General features: G+C 41.2%; 1 protein-coding gene across 6 annotated transcripts in view; it reads left to right on the plus strand.

Moving 5' to 3' along the window:
- Positions 1 to 2,109: 2,109 nt before the first annotated feature.
- ACOT12 (acyl-CoA thioesterase 12) overlaps positions 2,110 to 21,836 on the plus strand; it is a 57,765-nt gene continuing 38,038 nt past the window's right edge. The window contains exons 1-4 of one of the 6 annotated variants that reach the window (XM_074384242.1): positions 6,670 to 6,842; positions 7,050 to 7,119; positions 13,243 to 13,303; positions 18,948 to 19,117. In XM_074384242.1, the coding sequence (XP_074240343.1) occupies positions 19,064 to 19,117 (54 nt within the window). In that variant the 5' untranslated portion in view covers positions 6,670 to 6,842; positions 7,050 to 7,119; positions 13,243 to 13,303; positions 18,948 to 19,063. Of the gene's footprint in view, positions 2,555 to 6,669; positions 6,843 to 7,049; positions 7,120 to 13,242; positions 13,304 to 18,947; positions 19,118 to 21,836 lie in introns of those variants that run through there. The other 5 variants (XR_005580056.2, XM_074384241.1, XM_039472156.2 and 2 more) reach the window with 5 other exon arrangements.

Genomic DNA, 21,836 nt, shown 5'->3' on the forward strand with positions numbered 1-21,836 from the left:
AGTGCTGGGATTATAGGCGTGAGCCACCGCACCTGGCCTGAAATGTCTTAAGTTTATAAGAAACCAAGTACACAAGCATACATGTAATTCAATATCACCACTTTAGTCAACGCTTGTTACTCAAAATAATACAACCCAGCCTAAATGCAAACTTTATTTTCAGTAATTTAATAAACCTCCCAAATATTAATAAATACAGTTCACTCATGTAACTGTCAGCTACTGCTGCATAAAAGACAACCCCCAAAATCACAGTGGCACACAACAGTAAGTAGTCGTGTCTCATTCAAGAGTCTTCATGTCTGCTGGGTTGCTCTGCTTCAGGCTGTGAGTCCTTGGGTTGGCTGAGGACTCACAATCTGCGAATTCAGTCTGGTATCCAGATGCTAATAGGTAACTGCTTGGGCATAATCTCCTCATGACAGAGGTCAGCTGTTCCTGAGAACAGAAACACATGGTACTTCTAAAGGCAAGTCTGGTATACTGCTGTCTCTCCACATTCCATTCTAAAGCAAGTCAAATGGCCAAGTCCAAGCTCAGTAAATGGCTCCCACAGAGTTATTGGTAGATGCAGTGAATATATGCTGAATAGTAATCTCATCTATCAATTTCTAAATTATGATCCGTCAATACAGAAGACATTTCTTAAAAAGCATTCAGAATTCTTTAGGCATTTTCCAAGGAGTAGGGCCAAAAGTGATGAGAGTAATAACATTATCATTGAAATAAGTGCATAGCTACATAATGGGACCATCTTGGATGCACAAGTTTTTGTTTGTTTTTAAAAGTTATTTTAATGCCTTTTATATAAGTCAAACTTCATGCTTGCCTCAGTGAAAGCATTCAATTCCTATTTGTGCTTGAATTGTCCTGAAACCTATACAGAGGCTCCTAAAAGCTAGCAAGTCAATATTTCCTTACTTCCCCTCTTTCATTAAAAAAGAAAAAAAAATTTAAAAAGGAAACAAAAATACCAGATCTCCATTCTGATGTCGCCATGCTGGGGCTTGGCACACCAAAGGTATAACGATGAAAAGATACCCCAATTCGTGAGAGTCGGCTAGGTTTCTTGGTGCTATTCTGGACAGTCAAGAGCCCTGGGTTCCAGCTTGTGATCCGGGTGGCTTAGCAGCTCCCATCAGCTCAGCTGCTTGCTCCACTTCTCCTGGACGCTGCGCCACGTCTCCAGCTTTCCAGTTCTCCATCGAAAATGTGCTTCCTGGCGCAGCCTCCCCTGACGGTCAGACATCGACCAATCCCTTAGATGCTGGAGGTTTTCTGGAGACACCGTTTCTACAGTCACTGATAGGAGCTCTAGAAAGTGTAACCGCTTCAGTATGTCAAAAGCTGAGTACAAAACCTCTCATTGAATGTTCTAGATTTTTTTAAGATAGAAACGGGATCTCACAGTGTTGTGCAGGCTCTTGAACTCCTGGCCTTAAGCGATCCTTCCACCTCGGCTGCTCAAAGTGCAGGGATTACAGGCCTGAGCCTCTGTGCCTGTCGAATGTTCTAGATTTTGTTTCCCGTTAAGACAAGATTGTTTTGGGATTTGTGGGGACCATTAGTAACAAGGTGACAGGTTTTTTGTTTGTTTGTTTGTATTTTAAGACGGGGGTCTCAAGCTCTGTCTTGCACTGCAGGCTGCAGTGCAATGGCGCGATCTCCGCCTCCTGCAACCCCCGCCTCCCGGGTTCAAGCCAATCTCCTGCCTCAGGGGTGACAGTTTCTAATCTGAAATTCGCTAGATAAAAATAAAAATGTTACTTTCTCTTGTTGCGTGACTGATGCACCTAAATACATCTTCTGTAAGGTTTGTGCGGCAGTGGGAGCAATTTCGTAACAAAATGATCTTTGGAGCCATTATAATTTCCCAAGAATCAGACGGTGGATTTTGAACTAGGGCTCGTGTAGGGAGTGCCTGCTCTGCCTGACAGCCAACAGCCAGGAAGCCAATGCAACAAACATCAAATACTCTAAAATCAGTTTCTAAAGCAAATGCTTTACGTTCTCCAGAGACCATGAGCTCTATTCGTTCTTGCCGCCCCCTGCCGCCAAGTTCCCCAGGCTGATAAGTGTTTCCCCATCCCCTTGGCCAGGGCGGTGCCCGGCCACGTCTTGTTTCCTCGCACCGCGGCCCTCAAGGAGCCGCGCTGCCAGCCCCCTCTACCCGGGAGCACCCCCCGCCCCTGCGCATTTCCCGGGCTTCTCCTGAGAGCCGAGAGCCCTGGCCTTCGCCCCCCCTCGCGATAGTCCTGCGGCGACACTGCGGGCCTCTTCACTTGCCGCTCCGAGCACCCAGCAGTAGGAGGGCCAGGGGTTCGCGGCCCGGGCGGGCTGGGCTGCGCCCTTTGGAGCGGGGCGGGGCGGGTGGAGCGGGCATGGCCGGGTTTCGGGGGCCGAGGGCTTCGCGCTCTTGTCCCGGCCATGGAGCGGCAGGCGCCGGGCGAGGTGCTCATGAGCCAGGCCATCCAGCCTGCGCACGCCACTGCCCGCGGCGAGCTGAGCGCCGGACAGCTGCTCAAGTGGATCGACACCACCGCCTGCCTGGCGGGTGAGCGGGCGCCGGGGCTGCGGGGAGGCGCGGGGCGGAGGAGGAAGGCGAGGAAGGGACTTGCAGAGCTGAGCCCAGCGCAACCAGGGGCAGGGAGGATGCGACAGTGCACCCGCGCGGGGCATGACCGAGACCGCCGGTTCCCAAATGTGTGGGTCTCAGGACTCCTTCATCTCATGAAATAAATGGGGAGCCCAGAGAGCGTTTGCAGGGTTTTTTGTTTAGTTGTTGTTGTTAAGACAAAGTCTCACTGTCGCCCAGGCTGGAATGTATTGGCGCCACCAGGGCATGCTGCAGCCTCGACCTCCTGGGCTAAATCGATCCTCCCACCTCAGCCTCCAGAGTAACTGGGACCACAGGCACACACCACCAGGACCAGCTCATTTTTCGGGTGTTTTTGTTTCGCCTTGTTTTTGTGGAGATGGGGCCTCGCTATGTTGCCCAGGCTGGTCTCAAACTCGTGGACTCAAGTAATCTTCCCACCCCAGCCTCCCAAAGTGTTGGGATTACAGGCGCGAGCCACTGCACCCAGCCAGCTTTTGTTTAGGTTATTTGTGTCATATTTACCATATTGGAAATTTAGTATTTTAAATTTATTTTTAAAAAAGAAATGGACTACACATTAACATAACCTTTTTAATTAAAAAATAACTATTTTCGACAAGAACAAAAGTGTAGTGAGAGGAGTGTCTGGATTACATCCTGGTGAGTCTCTCTAAGGCCTGGTTAGTGGAGGATTGCTGACTTCTCAGACCTGGTTCTGCATTCACCGTGTTGCTACCACACCCTTATGTAGTCTCTGGGAAACACAGTGTTCCTGTGAGAGACAGTAAAAATGGCAAGAACATTGATTATGGACTGAATTATGCCCCCATGCTACCCACCGAAATTTATACGTTGAAGTCCTAACCCCTGGTGTGGTTGTATTTTTTGGAGTGAAGAATTAAGGCTGATGAGGTCGTCAGAGTGGAATCCTGGCACCATCCATACATTTAATGTCCTTATTAGAAGAGACACCAGAGAGCTTCATCTCTCTGCCTTGTGAGGCCACAGCAGGAAGACGCCATCCACAGGCCAGGAAAAGGGCCCTCCACTAGGACCTAATAGGCAAGCACCTCCATCTGCAACTTCCCTGCCTCCACAACTGTGAGAAATCAATGACTTGTTTAAGCCTGATTTTTTTGTTTTGTTTTTGTTTTTGTTTTTGTTTTTTGAGATGGAGTCTTGCTCTGTCACCCAGGCTTGAGTGCAATGGTACAGTCTTGGCTCACAGCAACCTCCACCTCCCAGGTTCAAGCGATTCCCCTGCGTCAGCCTCCCGAGTAGCTGGAACTACAGCCGCGCACCACCACACCTGGCTAATTTTTTGTATTTTAGTAGAGACGGGGTTTCACCATGTTGGCCGGGTCTCGATCTCCTGACCTCATGATCCCAAAGTGCTGAGATTACTGGCGTGAGCCACCGAGCCCAGTCCATTTTTGTTTTTTTGTTTTGTTTTTTGTTTTGAAACAGGATTTGACATTGGTTATATTAACGTAATAATGGAAACATGAATACAAAATTAATGCACACGTAGGAAAAAGAAACAATATAGAAACCATTGCGGTTGCTAATAATAATGATGCCTATTTCCAAGGCAACTGAATGCGTTATGAGACAACTGCAGTGACTTTTATTTACCTTGCTTAGTGCCTCTGTCTTGTGATGGAGAAACAGTGGCCCACCTGCGGTTGTCGTCATTTCTATGGCCTGACATCTTTGGAAACCCGGACCATGGAAAGATCCAACTGACAATCAATTACTCCATACCGTAGTAGTTAGGTTACTATTAGTAGTGTAATATTAATAATTAACAATATCAATATTACTAATATTAAGAAAACCTGTATGAAAAATTTGGTTTGGTAAGCATGAATAATGCCCATGTTAAACACTCTATGGTGATCAGAGGCTCCACATCAGCAGGGGACATGATTTAGCCAATGTGTAACTGAATCTGTGTAGTAATACAAGACTGATTTCTCTGGCATTTTCTCAGAGTTTTTTATAGGCCAGCATTTCTCTTTAGCTCCATTACTGCGATCCCAGTCATGGCCCCAAGGCATTGCTATGACCCCTAGGCACTGCTGGATTCCAAAATGTCTTCTCAATATTTAAAGGAAGACGAAATATTCTCACTATCCTCACTTCTGTCCGTGGCCCTATTATTTTTCCAGTCCCTGAAGTCTAAAGGCTTGAAGCCGTCTGAGTAATCCTCTATCCCACACATCCATGTATTATTTTGGAACATCTCATGCACACGTTTTTCTATTTGTGAATCTTTTCCAGGGTTTACTGTCTCTGGAGTGCCACCCAACTCATCTAGTTGAGCAAGTCAAAAGTCTAGGAGTCATCCTTGATATCTCTCTCTCCACCTTACTTCTGCCTTCATATACTCTATGCATGGGCCAAGTTCTATCGATGTTGCCCCTAAAGGAATCTGTGAAATCCAGCCGCTTTGCTGCACCCTCAAAGCAACCATGTTATCCAAGCTATCATCATCTTTCTTGCGGACTTCAGCAGCGATTTCCAAAGTGGTCTTCATTCATTCTGGTCTTCTCTCCACACTGCTTCAAAGTATTCTTTGAAGATGCTAATCTGATCATGTCGTATGTTTTGTTCATTTTTCTTTCTTTTCTTCACCAAGGGTAGTAAGGATTTTTCTAACATGTTAATCTCCCACAGATAATAATTATAAACTCTGGGCAAAACACTAAAAAGGACTTAAGGCAAGTGAAAAGTGAACAAAAGTAGGCTTAGAACGCTTGAAAGCTCACACATGAAAGAACAGAATGGTTCTGGCTCTTTCTGTTTTTGTTTTTTAAATGATTTTAAGCCTGAAAGGAAATGCCAGTCTTCCCCCAGCTATAGTTCTGATGGAAAACCCACAGGCTTGCTGGTTTGAAGAGCCCAAAGACAGGGTTTGGGAAAAGCGCAGCTACTGAACTATGAAAGGGAAACTTCCAGAAAGGAAGGAGCCAGAGAGACAGAGCCCTAAAATCTATCCACAATCTTTGCCCAGGTATCTGGCAAATCTTGAATTATGTATACATAGGACGGACTCCAAACCTCCTAGCTGAGGTCAAAATAACTGAAAATAGTTGTTCCCATCTCTAGATAAACAGAATTATAGTTTCAGTTTGGTCAAGTTAACTGCTTGCTTTAAAAAACAAAAACAAAACCAACACTTTTCAGAGAAACACAGTTTCTATAATGGATCACTCACAATGGCTAGGATATTATCCAAAATTACTTAACATACAAAGGGAAACATGATTCATTCTTAAGAGAAAAGACAAATAAATGGAGACTCATCCCTAGATAACCCTCATGCTGGAATTAAGCTTCAAGAATTTTAAAGCAGCTAGTATAACTGGGCTCAAGAATGTAATGAAAAATATGATAATAAACATTGCTGTAATCCCAGTACTTTGGGAGGCTGGAGACTGTGTGGATCACTTTAGGTCAGGAGTTTGAGACATGGTGAAATTCTGTTTCTACTCAAAATACAAAAATTAGCTGGGTGTGGTGGCAGTCGTCTGTAATCTCAGCTACTCGGGAGGCTGAGGCAGGAGAATCACTTGAATCTGGAAGGTGGAGATTGCAGTGAGCCGAGATTGTACCACTGGACTCCAACCAGGGCGAAAGAATGAGACTCTGTCTCAAAAGAAAAAGAAAAAAATAGGTTGAAAAGGTAGTACATTTCTGGAAAGTAATAAAAACTTTTTTTTTTTAAGCCAAATGGAAATTCCAGAACTGAAAAATATAGTGTCTAAAATAATAAAGTCTATGGACAGGCTTACCAGCAGAATGGACGTGGCTGAAAAAAAAGCAAATGCAAAAATACATCAACAGAAATTATCCAATCTCAGAACAGAAAAACAAATGAATTTTAAACCTAATTAATGCATGCTGAATTTGGCATAAATTTGGTAATAATAAAATAAATATTGACTATCTACTGTGTGCCCATCTCTCTCTTCTTCTCTGATACCCAGCGAAGATCCTCTTTGATTTGGGATGACTCAGGGTTTCCCATACTGCTCAAAGCTTACAGTGGTTAAATCATTTAAACAGATTCTGCTGCTGGTTCTGTGGGCAAGTGGATACACCTGTGATGCTTTGATTTGAAAACAAAAGAAGGATAGCACCTGATAAAATATTTAAAGTCATCACCAACTTACTAAAATTGCTATTTCAGTAGCAAGATTTGCTGGATATTGGTATTGAATTTCAACTACAAGATCATGTAAGTTTAAATTTAGGATAAAGCGCAGTAATTACCATGCAGTAGAAAACAGAGCAGAGAAGCTCGTGAAAGTGTGGGTACAGTGGTACTGTGATGAATGAGGGCTGGGTGACTAAAATCAATGCACATACATTTCATTCCTTTCCCTTATCCTGAAATATTCTAATGTCGCCACTAAAGCAGCACCTTTTTCTGTATTTTTTGAAGCTGAGAAACACGCTGGAGTTTCCTGTGTTACAGCCTCGGTGGATGACATACAGTTTGAGGAGACAGCTAAGTAAGTGACACAGCTCCATCACTCCTTTCTCCTGGGTTTGTTGGTTCATTTGGGACATGTACGGGTGCACCGGAGCTTATTCATGCAGCGGTAGTGATCTTGTTTCTTAATTAAATAACATGTGACCCAATTTAAGTAAGTAAAAAAAAATAATGACAGGGCCTACTTATAACAAACACTCTAAGTATACCTTCACAGTCTTAATTTTGTGGAGAAATAGTTCTCAGCCTTAGATGCATTGTGGTGTAAGGCATAACCCCCAGCTGCAGGAATAATCAACCCACAGACACTCCTGCTTTATCAATACCTCTCTACACTCCTGCAGATGCCTGGTTTGTTTTGAGGAAAATCCCAAGCATCATCTATAACTATAACTATATATATATATATATATACATATATATATATTTTTTTTTCTAAATTGTCTCACTGTTTCCCATACTGGAGTGCAGCAGTATGATCTCAGCTAACTGCAACCTATTCCTCCTGGGCTCAAGTGACCCTTCTGCCTCAGCCTCCCAAGTAGCTGGGACTATAGGCCTGCACCACCATGCCCATGTGACTAATTTTTTTTTGGATATATATTTTTTCATCATTTTGTCCAGGCTGATCTCGAACTCCTAGGCTCAAGCAATCTGCCTACTGACCTCCCAACGTGCTGAGATTACAGGCGTGAGTCACCATGCCTGGCCAGTATAAGCCAATTATTAAAGTCTCCTTCCTCTACTAGAAGAATTATTACGGATAATGAGAATCTTTATGATGGTGAATTTCATCATTAGGTTGTTAGGTAAACACTAATTCATCTGCGTAGAGAGAGTAAATTATGGAAAACATTTTATGTGTGAAAGTGCTTGTGTGCTTTACCATCTCTTATTGCAGAAAATCTCAAGATACACAAACATTTCAAACATGCATATTTAGGTTGGTAATTGCAAAAACCACCATTACTTTTGCACCAACCTATAAAATGAGAGAGGATAGTACAGTGTATCCCAAGAACCCTTCACCCCCAGCTGCAGCGATAATCAACCCACAGACACTCCTACTTTATCAATACCTCTCTACACTCCTCCACATGCCTGGATTGTTTTGAAGAAAATCTCAAGCATCATCTATAAATATTTCAGTCTATACAGCATGCATCACTTAATGACGGGCTACGTTCTGAGACATGCATCACTAATGATTTCATCCTATGCGAACATCACGGAGTGTGCTTACACAAACCTCTATAATGCAGCCTCTTACGCACCTAGGCTACGGGGTATAGCCTGTTGCTCCTACGCTACAAATCTTGCAGCCTGTTACTGTACTGCAAACTATAGGCAATTATAACACAATGCTAAGTATTTGTGTATCTAAACGTAGCTAAACAGAAAAAAGATATGGTAAAATACAGTATAAAGGGGAAAAAATGGTACATCTGTATAGGGCACTTACCATGAATGGGGCTTACAAGGCTGGAAGTTACTTTGCATGAGTCAGTGAGGTGAGTGCTGAGCAATGTGAAGGGCCGAGACCCTACCTAACACTACCATAGACTTTACAAATACCACACACTTAGGCTACACTACATTTATGAAAATAGTTTTCTTTCTTTAATTATAAATTAACCTTAGCTTACTGTAAGGTTTTTACTTTATAGACTTAAAAAAATCTTTTGGGTTCTTTTGTAATAATACTGAGCTTAAAACACAAGCCTTTTGTAGAGATGTACGAAAATATTTTTCTTTGGCCGGGCACGGTGGCTCACGCCTGTAATCCCAGCACTTTGGGAGGCTGAGGTGGGTGGATCACGCAGTCAGGAGATTGAGACCATCCTGGCCAACATGGTGAAACCCCGTCTCTACTAAAAATACCAAAAAAAGCTGGGTGTGGTGGCATGCACCTATGGTCCCAGCTACTCAGGAGGGTGAGGCAGGAGAATTGCTTGAACCTGGGAGGCAGAGGCTGCAGTGAGCCGAGATCTCACCACTGCACTCCACTCCAGCCTGGTGACAGAGTGAGACTCCATCTCAAAAAAAAAAAAAAAAAAAAAAAAAAAAAAAAAAAAAAAAAAAAAAAATTCTTTATGTCCTTACCTTATTCTATAAGCTATTTTCTACTTTAAAAATTCATTGTTGTTTTTTCACTTTTTAAACTTTTTTTATTAAAAACTATGACACAAACACATACATTAGCTTAGGCCTGCACAGGGTCAGAATCACCAGTCTCACTGTTCTGCTTCCATATCCTGTCCCACTAGAAGGTCTTACAGGATTTATTAAACCAGGATTCCGTTTAGGCAATATGTCTCTTAAGTGTGCTTTAACATATAACTTTCCCTTCCTTCTATCTTGCGATTTATTTTTTAAAGAAACCTGGTCATTTGTCTTATAGAATTTACACATTCTGTATTTGCTCACTACCACCTTGATTAATGTGTTCTCCTGTCTTTTGTATTTCTTGCAATCTGACAGTTACTTCTAAAAATTGAATATGATGAAGTTTTGATTTTTTTTTTCTTTGAGATGGAGTCTTGCTCTGTTGCTCAGGCTGGAATGCAGTGGCACTGCGATCTTGACTCACTGCAACCTCCACCTTCCAGGTTCAAACAACTCTTCTGCCTCAGTTGAGAGGCAGTAGCTGGGACTACAGGTGCATGCCACCATGCCCAGATAATTTTTGTATTTTTAGTAGAGATGAGGTTTTGCCATGTTGGCCAGGCTGGTCTCGAGCTCCTGACCTCCGGTGATCTATACCCACCTCAGCCTCTCACAGTGTTGAGATTATAGGCATGAGCCACCATACCCGGCTGATGAAGGTGTGATATTTCGGTACAAACATCTCATGTCAAGAGCATATAATATCTAATGATCATAGACTACAACCATTCTGTCATTAGACGTTGGAAACATGGTAATATGCTAATTCTTTCATTTCTTCTTCATGTATTTTCTGGAATGCTTCTCTAGAGGGAAACACTCACTAATGACCTGAGTATCCTGAGGAAAAGTTTGTCTAGGAAAAGACAGGCTTGACTCTTTCCCTTTACTCATTAGGAACCTATGGATTTTCATGTATTTGATGTGTTACAATTCACCAATGTCATCAGTCTTTTTTATTCATTTATTTACTTATTTATTTTGAGACACAGTTTTGGTCTTGTTGCCCAGGCTGGCGTGATCTCAGCTCACTGCAGTCTCCGCCTCCCAGGTTCAAGCAATTCTCCTGGCTCAGCCTCCCAAATAGCTGGGATTGTAGGTGCCCACCACCATGCACAGATAATTTTTTTGTATTTTTAGTATAGACGGGGTTTCACCATGTTGGCCAGGCTGGTGTCGAACTCCTGACCTCGGGTGATCCACCTGCCTCAGTCTCCCACAGTGCTGGGATTACAGGGGTGAGCCACCGTGCCTGGCCAATGTTATTATTCTTACAGGAGCTCAGACTGCCCCCTCTTTGAGCAGTGGGAGCTTCTTCAGTTTAATTCCTAAGTCCCTTGAACAAAAGCTCAGAGTTAAAGGTGTTTAATAATTCCTTGGCCTTCTGGTATGAAATATTTCCAGCTCATCTTTTACCTTTGCCCCCACAAACTTGGAATCCATTATTTCTCCAAGAGTCCTGATTCCTTGCAGTAGAAATGAGAAGTAGAGACCACAACCCGGGCAGGCAAGGTGCTCACTCACATCAGCATGGGCATTAGTTCTCGGCCTTTTCAGCAGATGGAATTAGGAATTATGTGTTTTTAAAGCATTTATATTAATAAACTAATAATTTAGGATATGGTCTTACTTAATTGATTTTTATGTCCATATCTCTGATTTTTTATTTTATGCTGAATATCTTGACATTTAAAGACATAAACTTATTTGATTCAAATTAATGTGTATTTACACACATGTACACATTAATTAGATTCAGAATAACAGTACCAATATTGTCACTAACGAATAGAGAAAGTCATTTCAGATTATTTATGCAGTTTCCTTCTCAAACTGTATCTCATCCTGTACAGTCAAGTCACTCTAATTTTAAGTCACTTGAAATAATCCTTTTCCATATGGTTAAGCTACTGACTTCATACATTCTTAAGTTCATTTGTTTAATTTGCTTTTTATTTTGTAGGAATGACTTTTATTTTTATTTAGTTTTGTTTTATGGTTTAAAATATCCACACGTACCAGAGTCAAATCTGGAAAACAGACCTATTTCACTCTGGGGAATCTAACTCCTCTCTACCTTCCACCTAGCTCCCTCCCTCTCTGTATAACCATTTTATTTATTTTGTGGCTTATCCTTTTTTTAATGTAAAGAAATATTTATATGTATCCATGTTATTTTAAAAATAAATTTCAACACACTATACTTTTCTCCACTTCCCTTTTTTCACTTAAAATAAAAATGAGGTGGATAAAAGTATATGTAGTGTATAAAATATACACTATAAAATATACAGTATTTCTATCTAGAAAATCACTCCATACCCATATGCAGTCATGTGCTGCATAGCGGCATTTTGGTCAGTGACAATGGTCCCATAAGACTTTAATATTGGCCTGGTGTGGTGGCTCACACCTATAATCCCTGCACTTTGGAAGGCTGAGGTGAGTGGATCACCTTAGGTCAGGAGTTCAAGACCATTCTGGCCAACACGATGAAACCTCATCTCTACTAAAAACACAAAAAATTATCTGGGCTTGATGGTGTGTGCCTGTATTCCCAGCTACTCAGTAGGCTGAGGCAGGAGAATTGCTTGAACCCTGGCGGTGGAGGTTGCTGTGAGTCAAGATCACGCCACTGCATTCCAGCCTGGGCAACAAAAGCAAAACTCTTGTCTCCAAAAAAAAAAGATTTTAATACTGCATTTTTACCAAACATTTTCTAAATTTAGCTATATTTAGACACACAAATACCATTATGTTATGGTTGTCCACAGTATTCAGCATAGTAACATCCTCTACAGGTTTGTAGCCTAGAAGCAATAGGCTATACCATATAGCCTAGGTGTGTAGAAGGCTATACCATCCAAGTGAGTGTGGGCACACTCTATGATGTTTGCACAACACAATCACCTAATGAAGCATTTCTCAGAACACATCACCATCATTAAACTAGGCATAACTGTAAGTAGATATTCTAGATATTCATCATTCCTTTTCATAGCTACCTAGTACTCCATTGTGGAGTGCGCTGCATTATTCAACTGGTCCTCCACTGATGAACATTGAGATTGTTTCCAGTCTCTCGCTATTATAAATAACATTTCAATATGTAGTCTTGTGCACTCCAGCATGCATCATGTCACTGCACTCCAGCCTGGGCGACAGAGTGAGACTGTATCTCAAAAAAAAAGCAGAAAAGAGGACAGAGTTGATGACACAGAGCCAACAAGGGAGGCAACAGGGCCACAAGAGGATGGGACCAAGGGCACTGGTAAAGATAGGATTAGGTCTTGAGAGATCCCTCTTTCCCTGAAACAGAACAGCAAAGAGAAAGGTGCAAATGCAATTCAACCTTGAAGTTAAGGAAAAATAATCAAGGAGGCTTCTATTGGGTAACCTCTCACCTTCTGCTAAGGTGAAGGGAATAGAGCTGACTGATGAGCCTTAACACAAAAGATCTGGAACAACTTCAAGTTACATGATTGACGTTTCAGTAATAGTAGGGAGTGAGTAGACCACCTGGCATCACTGAGGGCCCATACAAATCTGTTGAAGCTGATGGATTTGCTTGCTTGCTTTTTCGTATGTTTGTCCATTTTTGTATTAACTAACATTTTAAAATATCAGCTGTATAGATGTGCTGGTGTATTTGTCTTAACTTCTCTTGGGGAAACAGCTGCTGTATAGTCAGTATGTGTTGGTTGCAGATTTGGAGTCAGGTTGCACACTACCTTTGCAAAGGCTCTTTTCTGTTTCAATACTGGTGGTCCGCTAACACCGTAAGTGTGGTTTACAGTGAGTGGCCTTTGCTTTTAAGCATTGTCTTTTTCCATTATCATTAACCTGAATTTCCCATGCGTGAACGTTATCAGCATGATAAGGTGCAACTGCTTTATGGCATGCATGTAAGTAATCTTTAAGTCTGATCTAAAATGAAATGTGCTAGAACTACTGAGGTTTTTTTGTTTTTCCCTAGAATTGGACAAGTTATAACCATCAAAGCAAAAGTTACTAGAGCATTCAGCACAAGCATGGAGGTAAGAGGCACCTTTTCAAACGTCTGCCTGTTGGGGCTCCCTTCTTCATTGTTTACAAAGGGCAGAGTAGGAGGCCTAGAGTAATATTTAGAGTTAATGAGATTCTGAGTTTCAGAATGCTCTGGAATGTGTAGTCAGGTCACAGGTAAATAATATGCAGCAGATGTTTTCACTGTTTCCCAGCTAAAATTCAACCAGGCACAGTGGCTCACACCTATAATCCCTAGCACTTTGGGAGTCTGAGGCAGGAGGATCACTTGAGGCCAGGAGTGAGACCAGCCTGGGCAACATAGCAAGACGCAGTCTCTAAGAAGAAAAAAGCAGTTACCCAGCACAGTGGTTAAGTGCCTTCAGTCCTGGCTACTCAGGAGACTGAGGTGGGAGGATTGCTTGAGCCCAGGAGTTTGAGGCTACACTGAGCTATGATCGTACCACTGCACTCCAGGCTGGATGTAACAGTAACACTTTGTCTCAAAAAAACAAACAAACAAAAAAAAAGGCCGGGCGCAGTGGCTCAAGCCTGTAATCCCAGCACTTTGGGAGGCCGAGGCGGGTGGATCACAAGGTCGAGAGATCGAGACCATCCCGGTCAACATAGTGAAACCCCGTCTCTACTAAAAATACAAAAAATTAGCTGGGCATGGTGGCACGTGCCTGTAATCCCAGCTACTCGGGAGGCTGAGGCAGGAGAATTGCCTGAACCCAGGAGGCGGAGGTTGCGGTGAGCCGAGATCGCGCCATTGCACTCCAGCCTGGGTAACAAGAGCGAAACTCCGTCTCAAAAAAAAAAAAAAAAAAAAACACCACACACATTTCAACACGATACAATACACTATTTCTACATAGAAGGATATACAGAAAGTAAACTTGCAAGAGAAAAGGACACTCTTAATTCTTTATAAAGTGTGGATTTTATTTCTCAGTTATTCTGATTCTATTATTATTCTAACTCTATCTGTTGCCCATCTCCTCACTCTCTGATAGAAACTAGTTCCATAATTAACTAACTTTTGAAAAGCAAGATAACTGGACTTTAGGAAGAAGGTGAATTTAGAAGATTTTTCTTCTGCATCCCGTTGGTTTTCTTTTCTCTACGATTGTGAATACCACATTCTCGGGGGCTCTGGAGATCTCTATTCAGGTTACATTAGCAGGAAAGGATCTCATATTGCACCCTCCAGGTTGCTCAGTGGCCACCACTTTGATCTCTAGGCATGAAGACACGGAAGAGCTTGTATGTGTTTCCTAGGGCCGCCGTAACAAAGCACCACACACTGGGTGGCCTAATCACAGAAAGGGATTGTCCCCCCGTTCTGGGGACTAGAAGTCCTACATCAAGATATGGGCAGGGCTGGTTTCTCTGAGGGCTGGCGGGAGAATCTGGTCACGCCATTCTCCTAGCCCCTCGTGGTTTTCTGTAGTCTTTGGTGTTTCTTGGCTTCTGCTGCATCACCGGATCTCTGCCTTCATCTTCACATGTGTTCTCCCTGTGAGGATGTCTGCTTCCAAATTTTCCCTTTTTATAAAGATATCAGTCATATTGGATTAGAGGCCTGCTCCACTGCAGTCTGGCCTCATGTTAATTAATGACATCTGCAACGACGCTATTTCCACATTTACATTCTAAAGTACTGGGAGTTAGGACTTAAGAATTTGCGGGGAGGCTGGGCAAGGTGGCTTATGCTTGTAATCACAGCACTTTGGGAGGTCGAGGCAGGTGGATCAGGAGGTCAGGAGATTGAGACCATCCTGGCCAACATGGTGAAACCCCATCTCTACTAAAATACAAAAAATTGGCCAGGCGTGGTGGCATGCGCCTGCAGTCCCAGCTACTTGGGAGGCTGAGGCAAAAGAATAGTTTGAACCTGGGAGATGGAGGTTGCAGTAAGCCGAGATCATGCCACAGCACTCCAGGCTGGTGACAGAGTGAGACTCCATCTCAAAAAGAAAAAAGAATTTAGAAGGAGAAACGCAATTCAACTATAACAACTGTTTTGACAGTAACTATGCCCTTGATGATGGCATTAACCTGATGTGGTCACTTTCTACCATTATCCAAACAAACAGGAAACAAAGCACTTGAAGAAAGCAGAAAGGAAATGCTCGTGAAAAAAACAAGCTCTGCCAGCAAATGGTGTTTCTGGACACTGTTGATTTATTCAACTGCGGGGCTCTTAGCCTTTGCACACAGGAGCCCCTGGCTTGGTCTGTCTCCTGAGGGCCACATACTCTCCTGATAGACAGTCCAAATATAGACAAAAGCTCCTTTACCTTTCTCCTTTTCCTCCTCTTCCCTGAGACAGGCTAGAATTTCTAAAGGAGGCTTATCTAAAAGCTAAGAAAAGAAAAATAAAACCCAGTGAGTTTGAAACCACACATTTCTGATACTAGAGAAAGTAAACCCTAGCCTCCACTGACTTTCCAGGCCTGAGCCACTGTGCAGAATTTTGTTCTCTTTCATCATCTGTAAATCATGACCAGGCAGCCGCTAGATTTTGTCTTACTTTCTACCACCTGATAGAAATTTCTTGAAATTTTTTCCCCTAAATCTAGATACCAGCTAAACATTTTCATTTTTACTTTTTCAAACTGGACACGTCCTTTAGGGTCATCCTGTTCAATTTCACTTTCCTGCCACAACTGAGGCCAGCCCTCTGCTAATTTGCTGAATAGAAATAAATGACTGACTTACCCCTGAATCCAAAGCAAGCAGGAACCCTGCTCTGTGCCAACTCCACCTCCAGGGGATTCTCGGACTCTATTGATCAGTCTCTTCCCTCCTCTGGAGGGCGTGTGATGTGTTACTATTAATAGATGATATTGGCCCATTTTCACTAAGAGCGCATTATATGAGAGTGGATTTTTATTCATATATATTTTTTTGTCCTTAGAATATGTCTTTAAAAGCCAGTTTCATTATTAGCCAGGCATGGTGGCATACACCTACAGTCCCAGCTACTCAGGAGGCTGAGGTAGGAGAATTGCTTGAACCCAGGAGGCAGAGGTTGCAGTGAGCCAAAATTGCACCATTGCACTCCAGCCTGGAGAGAGAATAAGACTCCATCTCAAAAAAAAAAAAACAAAACAAACAAAAAAAAAACATGGCTGGGTGTGGTGGCTCATGCCTGTAATACCAGCACTTTGGGAGGCCGAGACATGGATCATGAGGTCAAAAGATTAAGACCATTCTGGCCAACATGGTGAAACTCTATCTCTACTAAAAAATATAAAAATTAGCTGGGTATGGTGGCGTGCTGCCTGTAATCCCAGCTACTTAGGAGGCTGAGGCAGAGAACGGCTTGAACTCAGGAGGTGGAGGTTGCAGTGAGCAGAGATTATACCCCTGCACTCCAGTCTGGTGACACAGCAAGACTCTGTCTCTTAAAAAAAAAAAAAAAAAATCAGTTTTATTGAGATACATTTTACATTAAAAATCTCCCATTTTAATTATAGATTTTGCTGGGCTTTGACAAAGTTATATAGTTGGATCACCACCACTGTAATGCATAACGTTCCCACCACTACACGAAGCCCCCTCATTCCCCTTTGCAATCAGCTCCCTCAGGCCTCAGCCTGTGAAAATCACTCATTTACTTTAGGTCGGTACCCTTTTTTTTTTCTGGCCTTTCATTGAATTTTGTGTAAACGGAATAATATATGTAATCATTTGTGTCTAGTTTATTTCACTTAGCATGGTATATTTGATTTCTACTATTTGTTATTACATTATTCTCGTTCTTAGTTTTAGGGTTTAATTTGCCTTTCTTTTTCTAGTGTCTTAAGGTAGAATCTTGGGAAATTGATTAAATTTTTCTTTTTTTTCAAATGTAAGCATTTAAGATCATAAAAGTTTCTTCAACGTATTGCTTTACCTGCATCTTTTTTCTTGTAGATTCTTCCCTAACCTCTAATCTGTCTAGTTGTGTGTTGTCTCATTTCCAAGTCTCTGATCATTTTTCCAGACATATCTTTATGTTTTTATATCTAATTTAATTCCTTTGTAGAGATAGAATATAATTTGTATAATTTCAATTATTTTAAATTTATTTAAACTTTTTTAATGACCCAAAATATGGACAATTTTGGTGAATGTTCTGTATGTACTTGAAAACAATGTGTTGCTTATAGTCAATGAAGTATTCTGCAGATGTCAATAAGCCTAACTTGGTTCAGAGCATTATTCAAGTCTTCTATGTTTTTTTTGTTTTGAGACGGTGTCCCAGACTGAAGTGCAGTGGTGTGATCTCCACTCACTGCAACCTCCACCTCCCGGGTTCAAGCGATTCTCCTACCTCAGCCTCCAGAATAGTTGGGATTGCAGGCGTGCACCACCACACCCACTAATTTTTGTATTTTTAATAGAGACGGGGTTTCACCATGTTGGCCAGGCTGGTCTTGAACTCCTGACCTCAGGTGATCCACCACCTTGGACTCCCAAAGCGCTGAGATTACAGGCATGAGCCACTGCACCCCGCCAGGATTCTTAACTCTTCCTGATCTTGTGAGCCTTTTATTGTCATGAAGTTTACCTTTTTATCTCTGGTTTTTGTTTTGAAATCTACTTTGTTCAATATTAATTTAGCCAGACAAGCTTTCTTTGGAATAGTGGGGGTTTTTTCCTATCGTTTTTTCTTTTAACCTGTCTTTTATTTGTATATGTAAGTGGGTTTCTTATCAACAGAATATATTTAGATGCTATTTTTTAATTTAGTCTAACAATCTCTGCCTTCTACCTAAAGTATTTAAGCTATTTATATTTGATTATCTATATGATAGAGTTGCAATCTGTCATCTGGCTGTTTGTCTTCTATCTCTTCCATCTGTTCTTTGTTTCTTCCTGTCCACATCTTTTCCTGCATTTTTTTTTTTTTTTTTTTTTTTTGAGACGGAGTTTCGCTCTTGTTACCCAGGCTGGAGTGCAATGGCGCGATCTCGGCTCACTGCAACCTCCGCCTCCTGGATTCAGGCAATTCTCCTGCCTCAGCCTCCTGAGTAGCTGGGATTACAGGCACGCACCACCATGTCCAGCTAATTTTTTGTATTTTTAGTAGAGACGGGGTTTCACCATGTTGACCAGGATGGTCTTGATCTCTCGACCTGGTGATCCACCCACCTCGGCCTCCCAAAGTGCTGGGATTACAGGCTTGAGCCACCGTGCCCGGCCCCTTTTCCTGCATTTTTTAGAGTAATGTTTAGTAATCCTTTTTTATCTCTACTATTGATGTTTTAATCATACATGTTTGTTTTGGTTTTAGTGTTCTTTTCCTCAAGCTTACAATACGACTACTTAACTTATCTGAGGCTACCTTCAAATAATATAACATCCCTTTGAGTCTAGTGTAATAACCTTATAACAGTACACACTTCCCTTCCCATGTCCCAGCCTTTGTGCTGTTATCGTCATGTCTTCTACATGCACATATGTAGGAGGTAAACCCTAAACTACATAGTTATTACCTATGTTTTAGATGGTCAGTCATCTTTTAAAGAGAATAAAAATGAAAAGAATGTATTTTATATATATACCCACATAGTTGCCATTTCTGGTGTTCTTTATTCTTTTGTGTATCGTGTAACTCCAAATTTCTCCCTAGTGCCATTTTCCCTCTGTCTGAAAATAACTCTTTTCACACTTCTTTTTTAGGCTTTGTTTGATCTTCATATTTAAAAGAGGTTCACATTCAGCAGATACAGAATTCTAGCCTGGCTGCGTTTCCCACCTCGCAGTACTCTACGGAGGTCTCTCCATCGTCTTTTGGCATGTATAGTTCTCTGAGAAGTCTGCTGTTATGCTTATCTTTGCTCTTCTTACATGTATGTTTTCTTTTTCTTTGTTTTAAATGTTTTCTTGTCACTGGTTTTCAGCAAGTAAATTATTTTATACCTTGGGGTTTTTTTCACATTTATTCTGGGGTTTTTTTGAGCTACTGGATCTACGGATTTATCGTTTCTAAGAAACATGGATTTTTTTTCAGCTGTTACATCTTCTTTGTTTCCTGTCTTTTGTACTGTCCCTCCTTTTGGACTTTAGAATTTTAGACTTCTCATTAGTGTTCCACAGGTCACTGATACTGTTCTTTTTCTCTTTCAGTCTTCCTTTCTCTCCATGCTACATTCTGTGTAGCTTTTTTGTCGTCTTCAGCTTCACTGATTTTTTCCCTGGCATTGTCTAAACTGCTGTTAATCTTACCTGGTTGGTTTTTTATTTCAGATGTTATATATTTTTTATCTTAGAAAGTCCCACTTTAGTATTTTTTATATTTTCCATTCTTTCCTCATTATTTTCATCTTTTTCTTTATATTAGGAGTCAGCAAACTATGGCCTATGGGCCTGTTTTTATGAGTTGTTGGTTTTTTTGTTTGTTTGTTTGTTTTTTTAGATATTTCACTCTTGTTGCCCAGGCTGGAGTGCAATGGCACAATCTCAGCTCACTGAAACCTCTGCCTCCCAGGTTCAAGCAGTTCTCCTGCCTTGGCTTCCTGAGTAGCTAGGATTACAGGTACACGCCAACACACCCGACTAATTTTGGTATTTTTGGTAGAGACAGGGTTTCACCATGTTGGTCAGGCTGGTCTCAAACTCCTGACCTCATGATCCACCCATCTTGGCCTCCCAATGTGCTAGGATTACAGGTGTGTGCCACTGTGCCTGGCTGAACAAAATTTTTTTTGGAGCACAGCTATATTCGTTCATTTATGTTTTGTCCATGTTGTTATCAGAGTACATTGACAGAGTTGAGTAGTTGCGATAGAGTCCATGTGGCTACAATACTTAAAATATTTACGATGTGTCCTTATCCATTAAGAAGATGTTGCTGACTCCTGTTCCACATCTCTGAGTTCATGGTGCCTATATTTAATTGCTGTTTTAATATCCTTTGTTGTTGATTCCATCATTTCCATTATCTGTTGTTTTTATATTACCTTTCACCTAATAATTTTCTTGCATCTAGCAATTTCTATCGGATGCTGAACATTGTGAATTTTACATTGTTTAGTGCTGGCTTTTGTTACATTTCTTTTTAAAAAAAGTGTCAAACTTTTCCTGGTAGGAAGATGTTGTTACTTGCAGATTGGTTTAAGCCTTTAAAGATCTATTTTAAGCTCTTCTATGGAAGATCTACAGTACTCTACTCTAGGGTTACTTTAGCCCATCTTTGAAGTTGAAATCTTCTGTGATCTCTGTGAAGGTGTTGTATATTGTATATGTATATGTATTGCACATGCATATGAAGATGTTGTGAAATCTGGCTGGAGAGGACTCAAAAGATTCCCAGCTGTATGTGAGTTCTTGGAATTGTTCATGTTACACTTTCCCAGGAATTGTCTGTTTCTCAGAAGCTGTTCTTGTCTGGCCTTGTGAGGTTTCACCCTGTATATGATCCAGTTAGTATCAACCCAACGATTCACATGCATATTTCTGGAATTCTTTCCTTTTTTTAGCTCCCTTCTCTAGTACTCTACCTCACAAATTTTAGTTCTGTTCAATTTAGCAGAGTTAGGTTTTTCTTCCCTAACCCTAACTGTAAATTCCCTTTAGTCTGAGAACCTGGGAACACAGTGCTCCTCTCATTGTTTTTCCCTATTTGGGGATCACAGTCCTGCATTGCCTATTTTTATAGGTGTGAAAAGAGATGCTTCCTATATTTTGTCCAGTTTTCTAGTTGTTTTCACAGGATGTAATTCCAGTCTTACCTGATGTCTTACAACACAATGAAATTTTTTCTGGCATGTTTTTGAAACATTTGGTTATCACATATAACTAAGTTAACCGTTCTAGTAGAAGATAGTGTTTAGAACTTAACACTCCAGAATTGTTGCTTTGTTTTTACTGTTAGATTTTTATATTTTATTTTTCATTTGCCCATTTCTCTAAAAGTGGAAAGCTGATTGAGGGTTGAGAGTTGGGAATAGATAATTTAATTTTGGCTAATTACCATCTAGTTAATTTAGGATTTACCATGTAAATACTAATTTGCATTTATGAGTTGAGTGACTTAAAATGAGTCATAGATTATTGATTATTCTTTTTACATGGTGTACATAGTAAAGATATAGATAGAGATATTCTTTATTGTTGATAACACAGTGCTGAGCTGTGCCTGAGATTGCTTATTATTTTCAGAAGATAATATTACTCATCTGAGATATGTAGGGAAAAGGTTTATTAGCGAGACTCCACAGACAAGTCCTTGAGTTTACCGACACTTTGGCAAAGTGCAATCCTGAGGACCAAGCTTCAGAGCTCTTTACACAGGGGAACATCTAGCCCCTTTTAGTAACAACATAAAGTGTCTCAGGTACCTTCTTATTACTCCTGAAAAATTAATCACAGAAACAAAGCTGTAAATACATGATGCAATTCTATCCATGTTATCTTGGTTATGAAACTCTGAGACTATGCTGCCTAGAGAGATTGAAAAAAAAAAAAAAAAACTCTGAGAGTAAAGCCTAAAAAAAGTTACAGTACATCTGTCTGGTAGGTTTATAAGGCAGTCACTAAGATCTTGTTTTCAAAAGCATATTTACTAAT

The sequence above is a fragment of the Saimiri boliviensis genome, chromosome 1, assembly GCF_048565385.1.
Source record: "Saimiri boliviensis isolate mSaiBol1 chromosome 1, mSaiBol1.pri, whole genome shotgun sequence".
NCBI classification, from domain to species: Eukaryota; Metazoa; Chordata; class Mammalia; order Primates; family Cebidae; genus Saimiri; species Saimiri boliviensis.